The sequence below is a fragment of the Dermacentor albipictus genome, chromosome 5 (genome assembly GCF_038994185.2).
Source record: "Dermacentor albipictus isolate Rhodes 1998 colony chromosome 5, USDA_Dalb.pri_finalv2, whole genome shotgun sequence".
Taxonomy (NCBI): Eukaryota; Metazoa; Arthropoda; class Arachnida; order Ixodida; family Ixodidae; genus Dermacentor; species Dermacentor albipictus.
In genome coordinates this window covers 68,150,196-68,168,453 of record NC_091825.1, presented here as the reverse complement: position 1 = coordinate 68,168,453, position 18,258 = coordinate 68,150,196, and the positions used below count along the sequence as shown (strand labels likewise).

The window sequence follows — 18,258 nt, the reverse complement described above, 5'->3', positions numbered from 1 at the left end:
CTTTCCGATTATGAAGCACGCCGTAGTGGAGGGCTACGGAAATTTCGACCACCTCGGGTTCGTTAACACGCACCTAAATCTAAGTACTCGAGTATTTTCGCATTTAGCCCCCCATCGAACAGTGGCTGCCGAGGCCGGGATTCGATCCCGCGACGTGATGTTTAGAAGCACGACACCACAGCCACTGAGCAACCACTGCAGGAATAGTAGTGCTGCCTCTAGGCCCTTGTGTTCAAGGGTCCCGGTGTGCTACTGTCAGTGAAATATTTAACTGTATTATGCACTAGTAAAATACGTGTTACGCACTTCTGGGATTGTATTATGCGCTTTCATGACAATAAACCACATGAAAAGTCGTTATCGTATTGTTAACGTCTACGTATTCTACGTCATCTACAGCGAATGTTTTGAGGTCTCTATACAACCAATGTACAATTACCATTTGTCATTCAAACTTCATGGATTGCTCCATACCATATATCTTGGCGCTCCTTGACCATCCCTGGCCTTTGCGCCAATAAAACCCTTATATAATCATCATCCAAAGTGAAAATTTGTTGCAGGTGGTTTTTAACTTGAACATATGAATTTGCCGAGGATTTTCTAAAGCTTAAGCTACATGTCGTTTCCTGCGCCGTTAAGCACCCAGAGCCAGTTGGAACCGGACAAATCTGTGGTATTTTACTTTTCTGGGACATCGCGAGGAACCACAGTGATAATAAGAGTTTGCAATATTTCCGCCAATATACACTTACGCTAATTCTATGTTTTTAAATTGTGGAGAGTCTATTTCGTAATGGTAAAGGCAATATTGCGATAGCAATTAGGAAATTTGCTTAGTCTTAGCTATTCACGTAATGCTGCGTGTAATTGGTAGAATCTGTTTTTATTGCAACATTTAAATGGATTTGTTTTCTTTTCTTTGCTTGGTTTTTGGAGTAATGCAAACCTTGAGAGGAAAAACAAAGAACACTGTCATCTTAGTTGCCCTCACTTTCGATTGCACGAAGCTGCATGACCAAATGCTAATTAAATGCGAACAAACTACTGCAGCAGAAACCCTCAAGAAGCAGCATTGACGCAACACTGATACGTTTCCTTTCACCGAAAGAAACTGGATACTGCACAACCGACTGTCAGCAGCTTTTTTTGCCTAGGTTAAATTGCATCCGTTGTAGTTACGCTTAATATGTACACATTGCGTGATTCCATAATGAAACCTCACAAAGCGAATAAAATCACGACGCACATCGTAGGTTTCGGGTAATGGTTTTCCGTGTCGTCTTGCGGTTGCAAACAACCATGCAATCTGCCGTCGCACCGCTTCTCATAATGAGAAGCTTAAGTTTCTGAGTTTCGTGTTATGATGCTTCAGTTACTTTTCTTTAACTTGCTGCATCTTGTCCCAGTTTATTTCTCTTTGCAAAACCAAAAAGGAAAGCAGCATCTTTTATAACGTAATGGTACGTGGTACTACTTCGCGTTCTCCACCAGCTTCATACGAACAGCGTTGTGCGCTGTGGAATTCGTAAACAAAATTGATTTAAAATTCCTGCTATATACGCAGTGATCCCCGCGAATCTTCGTTCTCTCCTTAGGGATGCATCTTCCACTTGGCCCTCTTGCGCAACGAACGCAATTATGGCTTGCCGGGTGGCCAACACAAGAGTTCTCTTACGCGATGCATAAAGATGTATTAAAATTTGAAGTGCTCTTAAGCTTGGCCCTTACGGGTGAAACGCCACCGATAGCATTCAAAGATTCCTAACTACTGCTCACGCTTCCCGAGAACTGCAGCTTATGTAACCGTAATGCTTATAATTCTGGGAATCGCTGGAGGCGCACGCTACGCACGAAGCCGAGTTTTCTGGGAGGCACTCGGCCTCTTGCGTGGACTGGTCCATTGTTATTGTTTCGCACATTTAATAATTCAGTCGGATCAGATCTAGCAAAAAAGGTATGTACTGTCTGGGTTTTATTTTATGTGACATATGTTTGTGGGCCGTTACTCGCGAAATTCCGTGAAATAAATTTGTAAAGGATGAAAGACAAGGTATGATCAACTTTGGTGATAGGAGAATGGTTGGGTATGCGTGGGTACGCTGGGCGCGGCACGCCGACGGCGAATGTCCTGCGAGACGGGGCCCTTAACGCTGTCGCGTTAATAATGCGCTGTATTTCCAGCACTTGGATCCATACTGCCCCTCACGTTGATACATCGTGAGGTGCAATTCGTGTGCACATGCTAGCCTTAAAAGTGGTCAAACCGGTTGCGGGTTTTGTTTTCCTTTGTTACTGTTACTCCGGCAGTATTAGCGCCGAAAAACTATTGCAGCCTCTTTTAATGTTTTTTTTTTAGTTTGAATAGCATTCTTTGTCTACTTCAACCGATTTGAGCCTCCATTCTATCTATCTATCTATCTATCTATCTATCTATCTATCTATCTATCTATCTATCTATCTATCTATCTATCTATCTATCTATCTATCTATCTATCTATCTATCTATCTATCTATCTATCTATCTATCTATCTATCTATCTATCTATCTATCTATCTTTTTGTCTGTCTGTCTGTCTGTCTGTCTGTCTGTCTGTCTGTCTGTCTGTCTGTCTGTCTGTCTGTCTGTCTGTCTGTCTGTCTGTCTGTCTGTCTGTCTGTCTGTCTGTCTGTCTGTCTGTCTATGCCGAACCAGTGGCTTACGTTGTGTGCCTGCTTAAGCCAATAGGTGGGCGCGCGAGGTTGTGACGTCGATGTCGTTCGAGCGTTGTCATTCCAGTTTCGTAATATCTTACTGTCGTCATGCCATCGTCGTCGTCACACCCTATATACCGGCTAAGTGGCCTAAGTAGTCTAATAGCTTGGGCTAGTAGGTATGGGCTCGTGGTCGTCATGCGTTCGCGGTCGTCGTAGCGCCATCAATGCAACTTTGTCGTCTGATTCTCGTTAGGGCGTCGGCACTGTCATCGTCAACAGTCATTATGCATTCGTTGTCACACCGCCATAGTAATGTCATCGTGGTCATTCAATCGTCTTCACTACAGCTTCGTAATGTCTTACTTTCGACATATTGGTGTTGACACTCGTTCTTCTTTGGCCCAGTGGTCTAAATATTTTAATAGCTTGGGCCACTGGGCATGTCATGATGTTGTCGTGATGCTGTTGTGGTCATTGCACCTTCATTTCAGGTATGTCATGCAACTTTAGTCACCCGGTCGTCACCATCGTTAAACGTCGTCGTTAAGCAGCCGTTGTCATGCCGACCTCTTGACGCTCTCGAGTTATCGTTGTCCTCCCTTCAGCAATGCCATTGTCGTCGTGCCATCGTGATCATACCACCTTCTTCGTTCTATCGGCACGAATCGTTCTTTGTTATCGTGTAGTAATCATGCTGTCGTCGTTCAATCGTGATTATGCCACCCTCGTGAAGCTGTCATCGCCAGACAGTGGCTATGATGACTCTATTTGCAGACCGTCGTCGTTATGTCGTCGTGCTGGTGCCAATATCGCCCCTCCAGCTTCGTCCTCCGACTCTCTTCATGACGCCGTCATCACACCATCGTCGTCATACAGCTTTAGTTATACAGATATTGCCACGCCATTGTCAACCTACACTCGTAAATCATTACATTGTTCTCATGAAGTTGCCATGCGATCGTCGTCATTGAATCGCCGTCATACAGCCATCGCTGTACATTCGTAGTCATACGGTCGTCGAGATACCTCTGCGGTCGTTTTATCGTTGTCGCTAAAATTTCGACAGCCGAATTTCTTCATGCCGTCGTCGTCATATCGCTTTCGTCATGGCATCTTGATCACGTTGTCGTTGTACAGTTCTCATCGCTTGGGTATTGTCATCGCATTGTCATCATGGCGTCCTCCTAACAACGTTGCCTAATCCATCGACGTGATTACTTGTCTCCCATTCTATCGTAATCATGCTGTCATCTTTCAGTCATTGTTTTCTGTCGTTGTCACGCCATTGTGGTCATTTAATCGTTGCTCACACAGATGCTATAACGTATTCATTGTCATATTGCCGTCGTCATGCCGTCATTGTCGCGTCATCGTTGTCATTCTCGCCTCTTCATCCGGTTTTCTTCAAACCATCGCCGTCACGCCATCGTCATAATAGAGTCGTTATTGTCATGTTTTCGTGCTTATACCCCTGTCACGTAATTAAAACACGACATTTCAATGTCGTCATGCCATCGTAGTTATAGGCCCTTTAGTTGTCGGCCTTTGTGATTCGATCGACATCATTCTTTCTTCTTCATTATATCGTCACTTTGTCGGCGTCTTCCAGACGTCGTCATGGATCCATTATCATGCGTCGCCTTAGCAAGGGCGTGCCTTATCACAGTGGGATCATGTCGGAGTAAGCAGCATGCAACCGAGCCAAGAAAGTCCCATAATTACCGCTACCCTTGCAAAATAAACGTGACTTCACGAACGTGATCTGTGGCCACATTACTTAATTGCTATTCTTATTAACTTCGACAGCCATTGTGAGCTGAGTTCTGCTGTAACATTTTCATTTTTTGCACAATATGTCTCTCGAATTTAATATATTGAGGAAATGTGGTAGATGTAAGGAGTGACACGTAGGCAAATCTTGAACTGCTTGGATATCTTAGAAGCTTAATGAAAATCTTTAGACTTTTTTTCTTTAAACGTGTTCATAGAGGGCACCCCAGAAACACCTGAGGTTTTGGAGATAAGGTAGAGCTTCATGTGGACTTTTATTTCTTAGCAAAGAAACAGTCTTGTTGCCATGAAGAGTTATTGTGTCGTAGTATTCATTTAAAATATTATCATGTAAGTGTCCCCTATTAAAATTAACAAATACTCGTGGCCTGGCGTTGCGCCTAAACGTTTGTTTGAGATAGCCCCAAATAAGATAACCAGTTGAATAAAAAAAGCTTAACTTTATCGTTTCGTTCCGCAGCCATGACTGACTCTGTTCTTATAAACACACCGTTATAAACACATAGCAACGCGATGCAGCACCAACCAGCCTTCCATCTCAGTTTAAATTAAGGGGACAATGTCCGTAGTCGGGCATTGTATTCTTTTGGTGCCTGACAGGTGTCTTCAAACTAAACACAATAAAAAGCGTCAGTGTCTTTGCGACTCCTATCGCTAGACCAAATATGGCAGCAATATTAGCGAAATTGGGAACCCCGCTATAGGTGATAGGTGCTCAAAGTTTGAAGAGCGCTGACTGAATATGTGGTTTAAATAAATAATTAATGCCAACCATCTGCCAATGGGAAAATACATAACATGTGACGCCCCTCTCTGGTATCTCTAACAAACGTGATTGGTGTACGTGTAGGAGGCAACGCTGCACTCATTCCCAACAGTGCTGCAGCGGGTTTCCTTTTTAGTGCTATGCTTTGCAACTTGTTACAAAAAGTTCCGACGCCCATATGAAACGCATCAGTCCGTCGTACTTGCGCAAGCAGCATCACGCCTGGGGCAAAATGCACTGGTCGCGTTAATTTCCCATACTATGTTCCTTTCCCCACCATCCTATTTCCGGTTGGAAGTTTCTTTGCTCTGTAAAGCAATTCATCAATTGTTCCCGTGCTGGAATGCAATTTGCTGAGCTTTGCGACACGCAATATGTTTATGCTGAAGAAGCTGACGACAAACTAATCGTCACGCACGATATTGTAATGCCATGTGCCTCTTACTCCTACGCAACCAGCTTCCAAGTGTCTTCATGTTATTTCGTGACGTGTACACTGGCCGCGTCTATTGTGTGCATGCTTCTGCGGTCTTTCGTGTGCCCAAATGATCCATAACTACTCATATAGATACTGTAACCTTCAGTCTGGCTGAACATCTGCTCTCGCCCAATGTATTCTATCGCACCATTCATAATACCTTCCAATGCGCCCACCGTCTACGCCTCTACGTAAATTCTATTTTATCGTTCCACTACAACAGCGCTTCTTTGGGATACACCTTCAGGGCTTTTCACCACATAAGCACAGTAACCAGTGGACCACTGCGAGATATGCCACATTATGTGTCAGTGTAATTCCGTAAAGAACAGAGCAGGTAACCAGCCAATCTGTAAGATGATGGTCATATTCATCATAAATTTTGTCTGCTGCAGGACGAAAGCATCTTCCAGCTATTGCCAATTGCCCATGTATTGGACTAGCTGATTCCAATTTGCCCGTGCAATTTTTTTTTTATTTCATCATCCAAGCTCACATCACGCCGTCGTCCACAGCGCTTGCCTTCTCTTCGTACCCCTTCTGTAACTCTTACGTTCCACCAGTTAAGTGCGCTACGCGTTACACTGCCTGCCCAGCTTCATTTCTGCTCTCAGTGCCAACTAGATTATCGGTTATCCTCGTTCGTTCTCTGATCTACGTCATTCTCTTAACATTACGCATAACATTTTTCGTTGCATCGCTTTTTGCCCTGGACTTAAGTTGCTCACAAGCTTTTTTGTTCACCTCCATATTTCTGCCTTATATGTTAGCACCGCTGGAATGCAATGATTCCACAATATTATTTGCAAACACAGTCGTAAGCTTCTGGTCACGATTTGTGAACGCCTGCTGTATGCACTCCAACCAAATTTAATGCTCCGTAAGTTTCCCTCTGATGATCACGGTCTGGTGTGAGTTACTGACGTACAAAAAGGTGCTCCTTCGGAGACTAAGGCTGACTGGCGATAATAAATTCTTCTCTTGCCAGGCTTTTACAAATTTTCTTCCGCATATTATTCTTTAAACCTACCCTTAAACGTTCTCGTTTAAGGTTCTGAATCATTTGTTTGCACTTCATGCTCCGTTCATCCATCCGCTCATTCATCCACTTAGACATTCTCCGCCGACCTCACTCCTCATTCCCGTCTAATGACTTCGATACCTTTTTCGAAACATACAATGAAGATCATTCGAGAGATTGTCTATCCATGTCTGAGCCCTTGCTTGATTGGTCATCTTGTACTTTTCTAGAGGAAAAGCAAGGAAGCTGTAGAATATTTTTCGTTATTGCCCAAGATATTCACCTATGCCTTCTGTGCTTCCTACATGATTGCTGGTATCTCTGCTGAACCAAATTCCCTTTCATAATGTATGAAAGCTCTATAGTGAGGTTCGCTGCTGTCTGCACATTTCTAAATTATCAGATTGATAACATGGACGTGATTCATCGTGGAATATCTCTTCCTGGTCTCTTCGCTGAATAATACTCAATATACTAAATATTATAGTACTAAAAGCAAGCTATCGGGCCTATAGTTTTTCAGTTCTTCATCGTCTGCCTTCTTATGGACTACTTTAATCTCGTCGTTCTTCCAGCTCTCCGGTACATTTGAAGCCGTGAGCCATAACCTGCCAGGGGCCGCAAGCTTTTCAAGCATATAATCTCCTGCGAACTTCATTAAATCGACTGTCATTAGATCGCCTGCCAGTTTTTTTCGAGGAATCTAAGCTGATTCACCATGCATGTGATTTTTCCAGTGGCAAAGCGCCGGCATGAAAGGGTACAGAAATCATCCTTTTCCGCCTTCCCCAGCGCTCCACCACTGCTTGTGAATTTTCGGACGGCCCAAAGCTCTCGCGCGACAGCACGTACGTCGTAATTTGCTTTGAGCGACAAATGTGATCCGCCACTCGATTGCGTGAAATGAGGCGACCTTTCCATTGGCGCCTGTTTATTGGCTGTGAAAGTCCAAACGCATACCGCCGACCATGCACCGCCTCAAAAGCGGGTGAAGGAACCATAAAAAACACAATTCGTTGTTGGCCCAGTGGGTTCACGTTTGAAATGTTGCATAAGTTGCTCTCCAAACACTAAACGAACTCAGTAGGGACGCGTAAAGCGACGCATCCCTCAGCACCCGCTACCCTGCGGCTGTCAATACCGTCATCTCCTGTACACATTATAAATACCTTCAATCCTGACTGATCGGTTAAGTGGACGAAGCTATAACTAATACTCGATCTATTTGACACGGAGAGAACATGCACTGCTGGCTATCTATGGAACGGCCTTGTACTCAGTTACACATGAAATACCCTTGACAAGCAGCTGCAGCTATTGTTATGCAGCCTAGAAGATACCCAAACATATTCGATGGCGCGCGCTGAATGGTCCGATGTGGTGACACCAAGGCCGCCCTTCAGCGCCCGAATCCACACGCAGTAGACGCGGAGGCAGAGAAACCCCGAACACGGTCGTTGCGATGGTGCATTGCCCAAAATCACTCCCCGCTCGCGATTCGAGGGTCTGCATGAGCAGGTATGTTCCGTCCAGAGACGGTCGGCGACCCCTAGACGATTGATGCCGAAGCTTGGCGGCAAGGCAACACACTCTCTCATTACTGCATAAGTCGCAGTAGCCCACACCAACTCAAGAGGAGGGGATCGTGCGTCTCTCGAAGAGTGCTCCAACACTCGACATTGGCAAATTTGCGCCAGCAATAAACCCTAGAGCAATGTTGGTTTCTGGAGGTAGCGCGCGGCCGTTGTGCAGAAGTGGGAGATACACGCACCCTTCCTTTCTTTTCCCTACCCTTGTCGTCTGCATCTTACTCGTTCACATCACCGAGAGTGATGCGAGAATTGCGTATAACGCATATAAAAGGAAGAAATTGAGGATTCAGTAAACACGCTGTACAAGTTGCGACAACTGGGCCACTTGGAATGCGTTCATGATCCTAGACATGAACGAAAAAAGAAGAAACGATCACGGGTGCTGTGACCCTCTCTTTTTTTTCATCCGTGTCTATAGTCGTCGCGCTGACGGATCATTAAAAGTTGAGCACGTATTTTGGAGGCTCCGAAGTAATCCAGAAAGGCTAAATGATTTCGACATATTACGCATAACGTGCCCCTAATTCTCACCGAATATGAGCTTGGTGCGTAGGAAAGATATCGAAGGGCGCTGCAAAACAGTGGATAAGGGCTATAAAGATTTTCGGGTACATCAATCAATATTTACATGGGCTGTTCTTTATTCTTAAACCATTGCCTTCACGTGCAACATCCTCCCCCCTCCCCCTACATTTAGTTTCTTTCATGTTGGTTGGAGGTTTCGTTCTTCAAGGACGGTGCCCTAAGTTCTTTGCCATTCCTAAAACGCCGGCCATTCCTAAATGCACATCAAGTAGTTTGCTTTAAATGTCGCAATTCACTCACACACTTTGATATTTGCCTACATATTGCCCATAACCGGCCCCTCATTTTCACACAATATAAACAAGGTGCTTCGCATAGTTCACCTAAGACACACCTAGGCCTATTTTCCTGATATTAAACATGAAAGTAGTAATATAATGAAAGAGCAGTATTTATATTGAAATCTCATCGTGAAAAAAGTGGTACATTTTTGTCACGCATTACAAGCAGCGTGGCGACGGATCCAAGTGTCCCGAGGGACACTTGGAAACAGTTCATAATGGCTAGATGCAGCTTTTAAAAATTCCCTTGAGCAATTTATCGCAAAAGTTGTAATCGCCTGAAGCTCTTCTAACGTTACCTAGGTCTCGATGCACCCTTATCATGCCCATCATTCTGTGGAAATATCAATAAGGAGCGACCTTCAGTTCTTCGAACTTGTTGCGCAAACTGCCTGCGCGGGGTCTCACAGTATGCTTGTAGAGCTCTGATCACTTGTTTAAGCGATTTTCTATGAAGACTAAAAAAAAACACGTACTGTTTACCGGGAAACGCTGGCCGCGAACGCAAAGTACGAAGATGGGCTTTCTGGTAGAAACTCGGCTCCTTAAGTTGTCCGCGATGAAGCGGAGGCGAGCGCCGCTTCGAGGCCCCCAAGATCCACGGGTGCCGGCGTGCGTAAATGGCGGACGCCGTTGCTGGCCTAGGAATGGAAGAAAGGCTGGAAAAGGGGTTTCTTTGAGTTATCGCGCAACAGAATTATGTTTTCTCATACAGTCAAATTACAATCCGACGATATCATGTGTTTAGGTTGTGCATAAGTCGTGCATTACAATTTTTCTACGTATTTTAGCTTGAGAAAAGCAATTTGTTAAGTAGGTTTGTTGGGCCACATGGACGACCTGGGAGGCGGTTCGAAAATATTTTTTGACGAAACCACGTCCGATGCTGGACTGCGGACGCCGACACGGTACACTGACGCAGGATTTTTTTGCGACACAGAGCCCTTGACGCTGTCGGTTTAAAAGCCAGTTCAGCCGCCCTCCTCCAACTCCCTCTGATAATATTCGGGGGCTGTTTACGGGAGTTCACTATAGACAACTCTTAAAAAAGTGAGCTCCACTGTGAGGTCTTACGTGCCAAAACCACTATTTGAATATGAGGCACGGTGTAGTGTTGGACTCCTGATTAAATTTAACCACCTAGGGTTCTCTAGGGCGCATTCAATGCTGGCTAAACGAGTGCTTTTGCATTTTACCTCCACCGGAATGCCGCTACCATGGCTGGGAAACAAACCCATGACCTCGTGCTTAGAAGCGTTATTCCATTGTCTCTAAGCCATCACGGCGAGTTTGCACAACTCTTACGACTCTTACGACTAAGGCAACCTCTATCTGCGTATTGAAGTGGTCTCTCTTAATATTGCGCACCATTTGCGCTTGCTTTATAATGCAAACAGGGCTACTGGCGTGATGCAAGAAAGACGCCTTAAATCAACCATATACGTCTTCGAGGTCTTCTGGCTGATCAAGGAATCCCTGTTTCGATCGGTCGCTGGAACAATGGAGCACGCGAGAAGGGGCTTGTCCCGGTAAGTAAACATACGACAACCGAAGAGACGTTTACATCCCGTGTCTTTGCACAAACACAGCCCTGGTAGGTTCGTATATGTTAGGCTTCATCGAACTCAGCTAGGGTAAACACAAACTTAGGGTGGGCTCGCACCTTGTGCGAGCAACGCCGGAAGCTATTGTGCCGGTCTTACTGTCTGCCAAAAGAGTTTCCTAAATCAAGTGTTCGAAATGGAAGCAGCATATAACGGGAAGGCCATGTCTGTAATGCAGTGCTGACTACGTTAGTTAGGGAATTTAGGAACTATTGCAACGACAACGCATGAAAAAAATTTTCATTAAATATGAAACTGTTTTCCACGTCTTGCTAAAGCGCATGACAATTTCCACTTTTTTTTTTCAAATTCGTCTACAGTGGTTAGATATGTCATTGGCGCACCTTTTTTTTAACTGCGTTTACGCGACAGCGCTGCCACCTGTTATGGTAACTTTTTCTTCAAGACCTCGTGATGAAAATGTGAGACCGCCGTTGGACAGCGTTCTTTGCGGACAGCCAATATGCTACTGTTAAAAATAGTTATTAGCTTACAGCACGGTCCCTGAGGGAGGGGATGGGGCGAGCGGCGATGGGTTGATGCTTAATGAATCGCACAACTGAGGCATGATATAGGTGCTGACGGGAAACACATGTTTTATTTTAAAAAGTTTGCGCAACGCAGTAGATCGAAAGATAAGATTTTCTGTGAGCTGAACTATTAATATATATATATATATATATATATATATATATATATATATATATATTAGTCATATAATGAGAAGCCAACAAACACTGACACCAAGTACAACATAGGGGAAATTGCATGTGCTTAATAAATGAAATAAAGTAATGATAAATTAATGGAAATTAAAGTGGATGAAAAAACAACTTGCCGCAGGTGGGAACCGAACCCACAACCTTCGCATTTCGCGTGCGATGCTCTACCAATTGAGCTACCGCGGCGGCGTTTCCCCATCCACTTTCTTGGGTATTTATGTGTACTAGTAGAACCCTGGGAGTGTGGGAGAAAGTGGATGGGGAAACGCCGCCGCGGTAGCTCAAGGTAGAGCATCGCAAGCGAAATGCGAAGGTTGTGGGTTCGGTTCCCACCTGCGGCAAGTTGTTTTTTCATCCACTTTAATTTCCATTAATTTATCATTACTTTATTTCATTTATTAAGCACATGCAATTTCCCCTATGTTGTACTTGGTGTCAGTGTTTGTTGGCTTCTCATTATATGACTAATAAATGTCGGGCCCCTCGGTTAACCCCCTTTCTTCTCGTTTATTACATAACGAGGGTCTCGAATCCGGCAACATTGATGCCTTCAGGTAGCATATGTGGGTTTATTGACCAGTTGCCTTCACCCGAAAAGATCATGTTCTCGTGACGCCTGCGGCAAAAAAGACGTTCCACGTCCGCCGCCTAGGTCTGTGAGTGGGGGCGCTGGCTAACACTCCCAGGGTTCTACTAGTACACATAAATACCCAAGAAAGTGGATGGGGAAACGCCGCCGCGGTAGCTCAATTGGTAGAGCATCGCACGCGAAATGCGAAGGTTGTGGGTTCGGTTCCCACCTGCGGCAAGTTGTTTTTTCATCCACTTTAATTTCCATTAATTTATCATTACTTTATTTCATTTATTAAGCACATGCAATTTCCCCTATGTTGTACTTGGTGTCAGTGTTTGTTGGCTTCTCATTATATGACTAATAAATGTCGGGCCCCTCGGTTAACCCCCTTTCTTCTCGTTTATATATATATATATATATATATAGTAAGGAACAGTTCAAGGAGTTGAGGGACAGCCATCTATAGTAGGCTAACTTGTGCCCGGCACGTAAATGAAAAGATGACTGCAACGTTCGAAACAGGCGATCAAGAATGCTTTCTTCTCTTTTTCTCTTGAGCAGCGCTGCACCTCTCCTTTTAGTAATTCCCGACAACGGTTCCCAAGGCGTATGCTAGACGCTGCTGCTGGCAGCACCGGAATACATTCGAGCACCTTAGGTTCCTTAACGTGCACCGAAATGAAAGTACACGAAGGTTACTGGATACCATCGCACCCATCGAAATTTTCCTCTGCGTTCAGGAATCGAACCTCCCACCTCGGTGCTCTGTAGCAGAAAGAGCCAACCACACAGTCAACGTAGCGGGTATGCTGAGACGACTTCTAAACTTCGAGTTGTCTTTTTGTCATTTCTCCTATTCCATTTTTTTTAATTAAATTTCAAGTTCATCCAATTTCCCGTATGATTTTCTTGGCCTCATCTTCTATTGGCTTATATGGTTGTGAATAGAAGATCTGTAAGATGAAGAAATAATATCGCCATAAAGTCGAAAAGTCTACGGCATACACTCCTATACACACACGATCAAACATAGATAAAAGGCAATGACAAGTGGCACCACAATGACTCCCTATATAAACGCGCATGCAGGGTTCCAAACACACACGAGGCTGCGATGCTGTCTGAGATGAACTGGCGCGCAGATGAATAAGATGCACATATTACATAATGCCCGCAGAGGGATATGATGCTCAAAAGCGAGCTTCATCATACAAAACGCGAATAATATGACACGGATAATATACAGTGCATATTAACAGAAAGGCTGACGGCGAGTTTGGATAATATTTCGGTTACTGTCCAGAGGGGCGCCCAGAACACGTTAACTATGCCTATCCCGTCGCTGAAGTGTTCGAGTGGGTCGAATGTTATACGCCGTGTTTTCAATGGCCAAGCGACGAGCTATATTGCGAGTGAGCATGATCCGTGAGGATCGCTTGAGTGTAGCTCTCGTTATAGCTGCCTGCTTCTTCTCACTGCGAAAAGAACGTGCGTCCAGTGCAGGCGTATCTCTAGGAAAATTTAGGTTGTAAAGCGTTTATCTATTACAAATACTTTTAAGGGAGCAGAGATATGCATCACGGTGTAACGTTGACGACGCTGCCGTAAAGAAAGGGGTTTATCTTTGGAGCAACGGCATTACACGTTTATGCGCAAAATAAAATTCGTGGTAATCAGGCATGCACCGTTTGCTTCACTCTGCGTACGCGTACCTAGCGCTGCTGCTCTACAAGTGCCGGTGTCGGCAAAAGAGAGCAGGGCTCCTTCTTGCTGTGCGCAGACAAACAGGTAAGGCTAAAGCATAAACCGCTGCATCATGACGTGCACTTCTGCGTCAAAGTCACTTACGGTTCGTCGTAAACCTGTGTTTAACTGAGCTGTCTACGCGTACGAAAGTTCTAGGGGCGGGTTTAACTGGTAGTAAATTCTCTTGCACCTGTACGGTCGCTCTCAATGCGCATCTTCTCTTTTATTCATTCTAAGTTCAGTCTTAGCAAGAGCAGCAATTTATGTTTAAATTCGGTTTGACCTTTACGGATACACTTTGTGAACGTTTTATGGCACGTTGGCTTCCACTAGCTAGGACTCCAGGGTTGCCTTTTCATGTTTATATTCTGTCGATTATTTTCCTTTTTATCAGGTGCAATTTCGCGCATTTCAATGTTTCTCTGCAGTAAAGTGAGAAATAAAGATTATACAGATCCCACGGACTGTGGAAATCGATGCGAGCAAAGCTTTCTGTGCTCATTGCTTTGATTGACGATAATTATCGGTCACGCTGGTGAATGTTCCATTTCACCATGCTTATTAACTTAGTTAGCGAGGGGATGTTTACAAGTTGATACGGGTGATAAAAATACTATCCTTACTTCGTATGGTTGCCTGCTAATTTGCTACCGCAACTGATGCTTCGCCTTTGAGGAGAAACTGCATCTTTTTATTTCTCATATACATTTACCCTATCACTTTTGGTCACCATGATGTCAAAAGGTGTATACGTGCATTTCTAGCTCTCAGGTTTCCCTACCTAAGTTTTTTATTTAGACATTTGATTCTGCCGGTTCCAAACCTCCATTGCCGCCCAACCTCCCATTTTAAGCACGCATTTTCTGTAGTTGGGCTTTTTTTGTGATATCGCATGCGCTATTTACATAGTTTTTTTTTATCAATTCGTTTTTATGATGTGATATTTGGGAGTTGGGATACTTGCAGTGATACATCGCTGTTGCCTAATAGCGTGACACCATTGCATGTTTGTATCACTAGGGTCGGTCCCGCGGCCGAAACATCAGCAAAGTCGTGTTACTTATTTACGTGCTTCTATCCTTATACCGCATTATGACCGTGCCTTGCGATATTGGGCTTCGCTGATATATATATATATATATATATATATATATATATATATATATATATATATATATATATATATATATATATATATATATAGAAGAGTAGCTAGAGTGTTTACTGAGGGGCACGATTTTTGATTAGTCATACCGTAAGAACGCTCACACCAAGGACAACACAGAGGGGAAGTTGTGCTTAACACTTACAACAAAGGAACAGTGTATATATATATATATATATATATATATATATATATATATATATATATATCGCTCGGATGTATTTATATCGATAAACTACATATGTCGTAATAGTTACATAATTACATAGTAGAGCTTCGCACGCGTAATGCGAAGATGTGGGATCGTGCCCCATCTGTCACTTCTTTTTCTCATCCATTTCTATTAAATTATATTTTATTTATTTCAATTAGTAGGTACAAATAATTTCCACGATGGGGACCTTGGACTTTGTATGGACCTTATATGACCTTGTGTGGACCTTATAAAAAATCGGGCCCCGGGGTTCTATTTCATCTGGTTCATTACATGACAAGGGCACTGAATACAGCAACCTTGATTCTTTCAGGTAAGATGTCTAAGTTTATTGACCAGTTGCCGTCACCCAAAAAGATCACGTACTCGTGGCTCCTGCGGCCGAATGGATGTTCCACATCCGCCGCCAAGGTTTGTGAGTGATGGCGCTAGCCAAAACTCGCAGGGTTAGCTCTAGCAGTAAAATATATATAGGCCAGAAAGTGAATGGGCAAAGGGCGCCGCGGTAGCGCATTTGGTAAGAACATTGCACACGTAATGTGAAGACGTGGGATCATTGCCCACCAGCGGCCAGTTGTTATTAAATATCGTATGATTATTAAATATCGGGCTCCTCAGTTCCCCGTGTCCTCGTTCATTATATATATATATATATATATATATATATATATATATATATATATATATATATATATTTATATATATATATATATATATATATATATATATATATATATATATATATATATATAGTTGCAATTTGGCTGCTGGACGTATACCTCGCACATGTTTAACAAGGGAGCAGTGTGGCGCCAGACGTCGATTATACACATTATTACCTTTCAGACCATACGCATTTGCCAGTTCTATTTCAACTATCTATCATTATCGCCTGACGAGATTCGGTCGAGATTTGAACAGTAACGTTTTTATGGTAAACTAGTATATTTTCTCACTGACTTATACACCATACGATTAGTGTATACTTGTCGACTTGAGTATTAAACGCAAATTAGAGAATATGCTTTTCTCGGGCTGTATAGCATTTACCCTTTCCTCCTGCTCCTGCAAACAAGCAGTACAGTATAATCTTAAATTTAGCTGACCCTGTAGGAGCGAAAAAAAAAGAAAGCACCGGAGAAGCGTTACACCATCAGCTAAAATTCCAGCAGTAAGGTTCCACACCACCACACGTTTACGTCTTTGATTTGACGGTGGTTGCGATAACACCTAAGCAAAATCATTTTTCGCTAAAGATGAACCACAAAGCAATTTAGATCAGCCATAGATTGAACTTGGCAGGTTTTGAAAATTTTCGCTCAGCCACAACGTCCTACATAAACAAACATACTTTGATACCCTAAACATAGCACCCAGCCTCCACTGCTGGGGTCTTGAAACGAACTTAAAAACTGGAACTCTGATCAGCCTTCTTCTTCTAATAAAAAGCGTAATTTCGTTCTATTATATTCCACAGTATTAAGCAATGACTGTTGTATGTTCTAACCTTTCGCGGTACCTCTACTCTACTTACACCTCTGGCATGCAAAATGCCACTAAAAGTGCTGCTAAATATTTTAGAGAAAACCGGACTAGAAGAGCACTTGCGTGTAAACAATCAATGTATCAATGTGAATAAATAAACATCGGCGCATGCGCGCAAGATGTGCCCAGGCTCCTTCGCTCGTTTTTCCTTATCTTTCTTGCCGCTTTCGCCACATATAGGTTATCAACAGGAGAAAGATCTTAGTCAACCTCGCTGTCGTTCCTTCTACTTTCAGTCTCACTCTCTATCTATATTGGTCGCCATGTTAGCTAGGCAAGCCCTTAACCTTTCTTGCATATCACAATTTGGTATGATAAACTTTTGTTGAATTATTTGCAAACAGCTGCAGAAAAAAAAGAGTTACGTGTCACTATCAAAAGCTACACAAATTCTGAGAATTGTCCGCTAATGCGCTAGCATCTTTTCGCTCGGCTGTGACTTCGTTTTGCTTACCTTTGCTCACTTGCTTTCCCTAGCTTATACGCATCTACCCATGGCCTTTCCGATAGTAGGATACTCAGGCTTTACTAGACAATTGTAAGGTTCAGCCCAGCACATGCGAACTGCTTAAAGTAATCGTACCAATTGAGCCGGAACGCCGGGCATGAGCGCGCCTCGACGGAGCGCAGCGGTCGAAAGGGAACATCAGGTGCCACAGTAGCGCGCGAGACGTTGCGCGAGGGCAGAGTGCATCGTCACGAAGCCATGTCAGCCTCGCGGTCCCCCTCGCAAGTAGCAGTTATGCACGCGTTCCTTGATCGCGCATGCTCTCGCCTGCATTGTGACTGTGCCTTGGTAACGCCCAATGAAAACTCGCCACGTGTCTTAACGCGCTCGCCTGCCCGTGATCTGTTTGTAACTCGAAAGACTCTCAGCAGCGTTTAATTGGACATTGGGCGAGCCCCAAAACCTCAACACGGCCCACACCCGCATTTCAAGCTGGTCCACAGCAAAATTTCAGTTGACCGACCCGCAAATTTCAAGTTGACCCACCCGCAAACTTAAGTTAGCCCACCCCCAAATTTCAAGTTGGCCCACCCCTAGATTTCGAGTTGGCCCATCATCAAATTTGCGTTCGCCCAGGTACAACATTAGCGTTGGCCCATTCCCAAATTTAAGTTGGCCTACCCCGTAATTCAGGTTGGCCCATCCCCAAATTCAAATTAAACCATGTCTACATTTCAACTTCGCCCACCCGAAAATTTCCGTTGGCCCACGTTCGAATATTAATTTGGGCCACCACTATATTTGATTTGGGCAATGTAGAAATTTTAGGTTGGTTCACAGACAAATTTCAGTTTGCAATCCCCTGCTATACCTTTCGCCATGTATTTTCTAAGCCAGCTCCATGAGTATTCTTTTATTTTTTCTTTAAGTGGTTCCTTACCTCATAAAGGCTAGCAATCTTCTACATTTACACAATAATAACAATAAATGACCCACCCGCAAACTTAGGTTAGCCCACCCCGAAATTTC

General features: G+C 43.8%; 1 protein-coding gene and 2 non-coding genes across 19 annotated transcripts in view; 1 reads left to right on the top strand and 2 right to left on the bottom strand.

Annotated features, from left to right (window-relative positions):
• LOC139060477 (uncharacterized) overlaps positions 1 to 18,258 on the bottom strand; it is a 91,581-nt gene that overhangs the window by 21,055 nt on the left and 52,268 nt on the right. For 9 of the 17 annotated variants that reach the window (XR_011514848.1, XR_011514850.1, XR_011514849.1 and 6 more), the window contains one exon: positions 9,695 to 9,870. The exons of 3 other annotated variants lie outside the window; for them this stretch is intronic. Coding sequence is in view for 3 of the 14 variants with exons in the window: in XM_070539613.1 (XP_070395714.1) it covers positions 9,695 to 9,870 (176 nt within the window). In the remaining 11 variants the exon portion in view is untranslated. Of the gene's footprint in view, positions 1 to 9,687; positions 9,871 to 18,258 lie in introns of all 17 variants that reach the window. 5 more of the 17 variants (XR_011514854.1, XR_011514855.1, XR_011514856.1 and 2 more) reach the window with 1 other exon arrangement.
• Positions 11,651 to 11,723, bottom strand: TRNAS-CGA (transfer RNA serine (anticodon CGA)). The gene has a single exon. It is a non-coding gene; the product is annotated as a tRNA-Ser (tRNA).
• Positions 12,273 to 12,345, top strand: TRNAS-CGA (transfer RNA serine (anticodon CGA)). Its single transcript has one exon. It is a non-coding gene; the product is annotated as a tRNA-Ser (tRNA).